Source organism: Peromyscus maniculatus, chromosome 15 (assembly GCF_049852395.1).
Source record: "Peromyscus maniculatus bairdii isolate BWxNUB_F1_BW_parent chromosome 15, HU_Pman_BW_mat_3.1, whole genome shotgun sequence".
NCBI classification, from domain to species: Eukaryota; Metazoa; Chordata; class Mammalia; order Rodentia; family Cricetidae; genus Peromyscus; species Peromyscus maniculatus.
This window is the reverse complement of record NC_134866.1, coordinates 7,054,980-7,063,748: the sequence shown is the minus strand read 5'-3', so window position 1 is coordinate 7,063,748 and position 8,769 is coordinate 7,054,980. Positions and strand designations below refer to the sequence as shown.

At 42.3% G+C, this 8,769-nt stretch overlaps 1 protein-coding gene across 1 annotated transcript in view; it reads left to right on the top strand.

Moving 5' to 3' along the window:
• Nucleotides 1–435: 435 nt before the first annotated feature.
• LOC102913818 (uncharacterized) overlaps nucleotides 436–8,769 on the top strand; it is a 49,469-nt gene continuing 41,135 nt past the window's right edge. Inside the window, 2 exon segments of the mRNA XM_042261858.2 lie at nucleotides 436–577; nucleotides 8,385–8,511. Of these exon segments, the coding sequence (XP_042117792.2) occupies nucleotides 572–577; nucleotides 8,385–8,511 (133 nt within the window). The 5' untranslated portion in view covers nucleotides 436–571.

The following is an 8,769-nucleotide window of genomic DNA, read 5'->3' as shown; positions in this document are numbered from 1 at the left end:
GTCTATAAATTGTCTTTGTTAGCCTTGTTTTCTGGTTCTTAAGCGCCTGAGACGCTGGATGACAGGCAGGGTCACCAAGGATGGTTTCAAAAAACATCTTGAGATGATGCTCAGTTCTATATTAGCTTCCTGCTTCCTTATTTTTAAGTAAAACAGATCAATCTAAGTTTTCATGCGATAATTAAGATTCCATAATAAGTAGACCTGAGCATTAAAATCACAACGTTTTAGCAGAAATAACAGGGAAACGTGGTAAACATTACTGTGAAAGGCTCGGCTCACAGGCTAACATCGGGTGCTGAGATTGCTGGACTGCAACAGCCCGAATACCCTGGGGCTGTCCCTTCCAGTTTCACCTGCACACAGCTGGACAGCAACCCAGGCACTGTACAAATCACCTTCCGTGGGTTCCCGGAAGTCCTTCGCTCTGACTTGTGGGAAGTGTAGTTCCGATCACTATGACATCACAAGAAGGGGCTGTGGATACCGAACTTCCGCATCAGTCTTCAAACTTAGCTTCTCCCCAAAGTTAGGCGAGTGTCCTGCTCAGCACTGGGCTTGGATCTCTGACATGGAGGTTGGTGCAGGGTGCAGCGCCGTCCTGCAGATCTGAGGGACTGTGCACGGTCCGGCGCGGAGGGAGGGAGCTGACTTGGGCTGGTTGGGAGGCAGGGGAAGCTGACCTGGGGGTGCTGTGCTGACCTAGGCTGGGCCACTGCACTTGCCTGCGGGTTTGTCAGGGGAGAGGGCGTCATGCCAAAGCCACATGTGAGTGTCCAGTCTCTCAGGACGCCCTGCTGCTGCCCGTGTCCGCCTGTGCTTCTGGTGCTTGAGGAGCTGAAGGAAGCTCGCTTTCCTGCTTGGCTGAGGAAACATGCTCCCTAACAGACCCTCGCTCACAGGGCTGTGGTCCGATTTCTCAGGACTCTTAGAACACGTGGGGTTTCTGGCCACTCCTGTATTTAAAGCCGGCTCCGGACTCCTGGTGTGAGCTGACAGGAGTTCCTAAAGTCCCTATTTTACAGAGACAGATTGCTTTGTGAGGGCTTTGGGATTGAGGGATGTTAGTTCCGATCATTTGGAATAAATGATGGTGTTCAGGACAACTACTTTGAAATGGAACCCTCTGTACACCCCTCTGACCCGAATCCCCGTACTAACCCTCCCATGTACCCACAGCATAACCCTGTAAATGGTGTGATCCTTGCTCTGCATAGTCCACAGAATTACTAGTGTTATACAGCAAAGTGAAAAGATACTAGAGAGCAGTTCTGCATCCATTTCTATCTGAGACTGTGTGGTGTCATATATTTGGACTACTTTCCAGATATGAGCGAGGACTTGATGTGATGAGAGAAATGGACCTCATGATTGCCAGGAGGGGACTTGAATGTCTCTGAAAGGGAGGGGAGAAACGGTCGTGATGTTCTGGAGGGCTGTATATTGTCTTCTTATCTTTTTACCAGCAGTGTCTAAACTCCCTCAAACATACTCTGTCAGCAAATGTGGTTTCCAGGTCCACTGATGCTCCCGGGATAGTTCTAGGAAGATTTGCCCAAGTTTTTGTGCTGTGCTAGAGACAATGAAAGATGAATTTGGAAGGCTTTGGCTCACTGGGGTTCCCCCTGGTATCTTTTATGCTCTTGCATATTTTGCCATCTTTCAGTCAAGTCTAGTGTTTGTGCTGCAGACTGGCTCATGACACTGAAGTCTACTCTTAGGGAAACATGTGCTCAAACCACCTTGTTCTATCTACTAGAATTCTCAGTGGGTTTCCAACTATATATAAAATAAGATACACTTCATAGTTGAAGTTTCTAATCTGTAGGGGAAATCGTAACATTCTGTGAAGTGGGAAAAGCACTTGTACATCAAAACAGCTTCCTTACAATGTAGAGATGATACAGCACCATGCCCATGGATAACCCACTGGCCCCAAATAGTTATATATATTTTGAACTAAACAGACCTATGATTGAAAGGTGCAATTAAGTCTATTCTGTGGTTCATCCCTGTCATCTCTGTATTTTGGGGATGAGTCAGGAAGCATGGAGTTCAAAGTCATTCTGTGCTTCATAGCAAATTCAATGTGAGCCTAGGCTACATGAGATCCTGTGGTTTTTGTTTTTTTTTTAATTTTTTTTCTTAAAACATTGTTTATTGGGTGTGGTAATTACTTCTGATTCCTCTCACTTCTGAGCACCAGCAACCTGACAGAGAGCTATCCAACTGATACCAACTTTTGAAACTTACATACACGCTTAGAGTAATTCTATTGACTGTATTTGAAATTTAATTTACAATGATTTCACTAGTGTCCTTTTGTTAATGACATCACGTGTTGGTGACTAGATGCTTGTGTGCATTTACTGTGTGGGGGAGGAATCTCCTCATTGCCTTGCTTGACTATTCCACAGCAATTGCAGGGAATGCTAATTATCTTTGCATTTTCATCGCTGTTTTTTTCTGTCATGACCTCATCATGCTGTCTTTTCTTCGGAATTTTTCCAGTCTGTGCTTCTCCTCTCGTCAGAGACATCCCCCATTTGCCCGTTTCCAGCTCTGCGCTTGTCCTTCCCTCATGCAGCTCTCTGGGGTTTATATTCCTACCTGTTCCTTTAAAACTTGAATGCCACCCCAAGTCCTTACACCTTAGTTCAGTTTTGTCCATAATGCTTCCTTACAGTCAACCAGAACAGAATTCGGCTCTTCAAATGGTAAAGGACAACCACATCTACCCTTGCCCTTCACATGTGGTATGGCCACCAGCCAGCCAGTAAAGCAAACTGTTAGTGGGATTCCTTTCCCTTACTCAAGGAGGAGTCCAGTTCCCCACAGTGTGCAGTCTGCCCCTCTTCTCCCAGGCTCTTTTCATGTTACCCTAATGTTAGTGTGAGTGGTGATGGGAATGGAGTTTCTGGTTTCGATAGACTCTGGCAGTGACCTTGTCATGCTCCACATGTCGTTTTTGGAAAACTCTGAAGGGACCTTGTGTTGGGTGATGGCATTCAGTTCCTGGTGATGACTGTGTCCATGACAGAGGCCGTGCAGAGAAGACACAGTCAGTATTTGGAGAGATTTTCATGAGAGTCAAAAATGAGTAAGGAATAAACCTGAGAAGCACAGGTTGAAGTCATTTTCTGCTTTTAAGTTAAAATATTTCTGTCAGTGAGTCAAATGACAGTTTTCAACCTTAATGACATATTTTGAGTTGAAAAATATGTGCCAGTTTGTCTGGACAGACTATAAAACCTATATTCAGTTGTTTTCTTGTTTGTGGTAGCTATGGAAAAACAAGTCAGATGTAAGAGTCTGTAAGCCTCAGTGGTTTCCAGGTTGAAGTCCACATACTGTTTCATTAGGATTTCAACAGGCGTTAACCATCTGAGTAGTTAAAATTAACCTTTATGTTTAGACACCTAAGATTGAAGCTTAAAAACTGTCAAATCTAAAGTCCATTTTTAAAAACAGTATTTCCTGATGGTCTCCATTGTCTTTTCAATGTTGCAGTCATATGCTCTCAGTCAAAGTAATACCAAATGTGTTGCTGTGAGTCAAAGTATTGCCAAATTTGTTAAGACAAGAATAAATGACTGTTTCATGTCACGTTTCTGTGGGTCAAGATCCTGGACAGAGACCTGTGAATTGGCTTTTCATGATCTTTCTAATGTGTTCTGCGATCAATAGATACACTAGGTCTGGAATGGGAAGTCATAGTTGTGGGAGGCTGATCAAGAAGCCAGCCCTGTTTTGCTCTTTGCAGTTTCATAATCTTCTGGTGGTCAGGCTTGTCTGGCTCCTAAAAAAGTTCTCTGAGGCACAGAAAGGAAATACAGGTGTCTTATGACTTCTGCTCTGTTGTGGAGTGCATGGCCAGTCGGCTGTGAGGTGCTGTGCAGCATGCTCACGTGAGATATGTCTTTTGAATATGTTTGGTTTGTCCACACAAACATTCCTTGAGTGTCACATTATAAAGTTTATGGTAATCAGACATCTCACTAAATGGGGAACAGGGACAGGAAATGCTCCAGGTTCCCACTGGGCATCTTCTCCAGTTAGGCTGCTTTGCAGGGTTGACCCACATCCACTGTGAAGTCCTTCGTGGTGGCAGCTTAGGGAGATGGCACTGGTGCAGGTCCAGAAGTTCATTGAGAGCATAAGCTAGCACGGATAAGCAGCCACGTGTAATTCAGCAAAGGTGCAGTCAGCAAGAGCCACACAGAGGACAGTCCCAAGGTCACCTTGCCACTGAGTGTCAGAGTAGAGGCCTGAGACCCCATGCCTATGGAGTATGGCAGGAGTAGAGCCCACTATCTAGTTTCAGTTCTTAAACTCTTTGAGCTTGTCAGTGCAAGTCTCCTCAGGCTCACCCTGGGTGTAGAAATGCATGTCATGCTGTACATGTGCACATCATTTGGAGGATTGTTTTTTCATTGCTCTATTAGAGTTTTCTGGATCCACTTCAGGTCGTCAGGTATGGTTTCAAGCACCTTCTTCATTGAACCATCCCACAAGTCTTTAGAGTTCTTAAATGTCTTCATGCACTTGTGACCCAAAAGCCTTTCTGTTTGCCAAGGCTTCCTTCTGCTGAAGTGTGTGCTGTTAGGTCTTTATCATTTGCCATTCAGTTCAGTGTTTTCAGCCACATCCTGTGCATGTCACACATTACTACATTTTTATTTCTAATGCTCTTAATTACATTTCCAATTATTATTATGACTTTTGGTTTACATGTCTGAATTCTCAGTCAGACAATTAGCATAGGTCTTATATTCAGAGCATATTTATAGTTTTGTTGTTTGTTTTTCTTTTTTTTCTATTTCCTATCCATATTTACTGTTCATAGTCCTTATAACGCTTTATTGATATTGGGCTTTAAGTATCCTCCAGCTAGAATTTCAAGGACTTGTCTAGTATAGTACAGGAACCTTTCACTTGGGCTGTGGCCTCTTTTCATTGACTTGACTCCATCATGGAAGACACTATGCCCTTCTCATTGGCTCTCTGAGGGAGACTGGTAAGAATTAGGTTCTTGGTCAGCCTGAAAGGAGATAGACAATAGATGTCTGCTCTACTCTTAGCATCTTGAAGAATAAGCCAGAAAATTGGAGACTGTCCAGCAAGTCCTGCCTTGCTGGTGCATGTGAATGGGGCATGAGCAAGCACAGTACTTCTAATTTGCCTTCAGTCCACTTCTCCATGCTGGAAAATGAACCTCACACATCTGAGCTAGAATTTCTCCACTGAGCTGTGTTCCCAGCCCCTTTCTTCTTTTACTTCAATGCACTCTTATTTAGATTACCATTTTCTGCTGTGCCAAAACTCACCAACAATCTGTGGGTTTCTCACTGAGGTTTATTCTGGCACATCTTATCTTCTGGGGAGGCATAAATGCCCTGCATTTCCATGGGTAGTAGCTGGGTTTTTATGGAATCTTAAGATGTGACAGTGTTTCTATTCCTTTGTATGCATAAGCTTTATGTGAAAGGCTCTATGAATAAGTTGTATGTGCATGAGTTAGTAAAACAACATTGAAAAGGAAATCCGTTCAGTTCCCAGTCTAGCACAATGCCGTGGAAATGGAGTGTTAATTTTGTACACTGTGAAGAGGTGTCTCTTGGATTGGTTTAATAAAAAGCTGAACAGCCAATAACTAGCCAGGATTTAGGGGGGGGGGTGGCAGAGAGGATACTGGGAAGAAAAAGGGTGGAGTCGTGAGGAGTTACCAGCCAGATGGACAAGAAGCAACATGGGCAGTACAGAGTAAGGGTAATAAGACCATAAAACAAAAAAGTAGATTCATAAAATTGGGTTAATTTAAATTGTAAGAGATAGTTAGTAACAAGCCTAAGCTTTCAGAAGAGCTTTTATAATTAATAATAAGTCTCTGTGTCATGATTTGGAAGCTGGCTGGTAGGACAGAAAGTCTCCCTACAAATGGCACCACATTCTGATGCTCCCAGAACTTTCAATCAAATTTGCTTTGAATCAGAGGACAGAGCTAGCTACTAGCTGACAAAAATTAACCATAGAGGTTTTGGAGGACTGAAGACAGAGAGACAGAAAATACTAGGGTGGGGATTAGAGAGGGTCTTAGCCTTTTTGGATGGAGTTGAAGATTAGATAGATACAGTTATAGTTTTCCTTGTTACTAAATTCAGAAAAGAAATTCACAAAAGAGGTGTAAAGTGTATAAGTTTGATAGGCATTAAAGCTTAAGTTGTTTATCTAAAAATGTTTTGAAGTCTAAAAAAATAACTTCAGGTTGGCAGTATAAGCTAGGATAGAAAATGAATGAGGAACAAAGCTTTAGACTCATCAAGAGAGGGTAGATAATGAATTATTTCTCTTAATTTGCCAAATACTAATGGATTGGACATTATGAATGTAATTCTTACTTGATAATTGTTCTTACCATATATAGTTTTACTGTGCTAGAGTTAAAAACCTTTCCTTTTTTATTTACACAAAAAGGGGGAAATGTTGTGTAATAATTTTTTTGTACATTGTCAAGATGTCATTCTGATTTGTTTTTTAAAAAGCTGAATTGCCAATAGCTAGGCAGGATTTCCAGGCATAGAGGATGCTGGGAAGAAGAAAAGTGGAGTGGCCAGCCAAACACAGAGGAAGCAGGTCATGTAGGAGATGAGGTAACAAGCCACAAGCCATGTGGCAGCACATAAGTAATAGAAATGGGTTAATTTAAATTATAAAAGCTAGTTAGAAACTAGCCTAAGCTATTGGCTGAGCTTTCATAATTGATAATAAATCTCTGTATGGTTATGTGGGAGCTGGCAGGTAGAACAGAGAAAAACTCACAACAATGGAGAGTATTTAGAAGAGCCTACTTCTCTACAAGAGCCCACTTCTCAGTGTCTAAGAAAGGATAAATTCAAGTTTCAGAAACACAAGTGGACACCTGCAAAAACTCCCCAAACCCTAAGGGTTCACCTACTGTAAGGAAGGCAGAAACACTGTAAGGAGGAGAAAGAGTATCTGTGAGGGGGACATGCTGGCAATGCCACGGGAAACACAGTTGTGGCTTCTAGAAAAGCAGTGTTGGGACCCAGCTCCTGAGCGAGAACTGCAGGAAATTCAGGGACGAGTTCTGGAAAATCCTTAGGCCTACAATGAAGTAGTAAACCGTCCTCACTCTGATTGATAGAAACTACTCCATGTTGTCAAATCTTAGATAGTCTTTTAATAAAAAACAAACAAAAAACAAAAAACCCACTACCAGATATTGGGGTAAAAGCTGAAAGATCAGAGAAGCAGAGCAAGCCACAGCCAACCTCACCTCGCCAACTCCTCAACTGACCCTGGTTCCTCAGACTGAAATCCTCTGAGTCCTCACTCAAAAGGATCTCAGCTGAACTGCTTTAGTTCCTGTTTCCTCATGCTTTATATACCTTTCTCCACCCTGCTGTCCTTTCCTGGGATTAAAGGCCTGTCTGTGTGCTTCCCATTGCTGGGATTAAAGGTGTGTGCCACCATGCCTAGCTTTGTTTCCAGTGTGGCCTTGAACTCAGGGCTCCAGATGGATCTCTGCCTCCCAAATGGTAGGATTAAGGTTGTGTGCCACCACTGTCCGGCCTCCATGTCTAATCCAGTGGCTGTTCTTTTCTTTGACCCCCAGATAAGTTTATTGGGTTACCTAATTTATCACCACAACTCTATGTACATTTTCACATTACTCTCCATTATTCTGGAAACAGACATTTTAATCTGTACTGAGCACAGTGATTTGATTTCATGTTACTTGTTTGTGTTTGTCCTTAGTAAGAAATACTAAGGTATTTGAATAGACTTGTACATATCTAGGATCCATTAACCAAGGCAGCCATGATAATTGTGATAAAGTAAATGAGAATGGCCCTCATAGGCTCATATACTTGAATTCTTAGTCACCAGAGAGTAGATTATTTTCTGTGTGTAGTTGTTTTGCTAGTGTGCATGTCTGAAAGGTTGTCTGATCTTCTGGAGCTGCAGTTACAGAAAGCTGTGAGCAGCCGCAGGGCTTCTGAGAATCAACCCCAAGTCTTTCGAAAGAGCCGCCAGTGTTTTAACGGCTGAGCCGTCTCTCCAGCCCCAGAATACTGTTTTGCAGATGCACTCTTTCTCCACTTCGTGGTTCTTAAAAGTATAATTTACATAGGAGTTTCTAGGCTTTTCCACTGCTTATTCTGTTTAAACACGAGTCCTGTGTCACATCACATTAGTACATCAGACGTATTTTAGAGATATTACTTACCTATATGAGCGGCAAAGCTCTAAATCTGGGTACCCTTTAGATTTGTGTGCAGAAGCACATATGCCTCTTTATGTAATTACTGACAGTCTTAACACAATGTGTGATATTCATTCTTTTTTTTTCTTTATTTCAGGACATGCTGTCATTCTGGGATGTGGCCATTTATTTCTCTGCAGAGGAGTGGGAGTGCCTGGGCCCCGCTCAGTGGAACCTATACAGGGATGTGATGTTGGAGAATTTCAGCAACCTTGTGTTCCTGGGTGAGGATTACTTCTGTGGTGAACTCTTAATTAACTGTCAGCATAAAATTTGCTTTCTTTGTACAATATCTCATGGGAGCTTGTGTTTCCAACAGTGAGGTTCATAGAGCTACTTTTAAAGAAAATTAGGGCAATTATTGTTATACCTTAGAACTGTTTCATTTCTTTTGTGCTTATAACCTTTTGTTGGCTTTTTGTTTTATTTTGTTCCACGTATTCTCCACATCAGTGGTTATGTTAGAAATTAAGTAGCAGGAA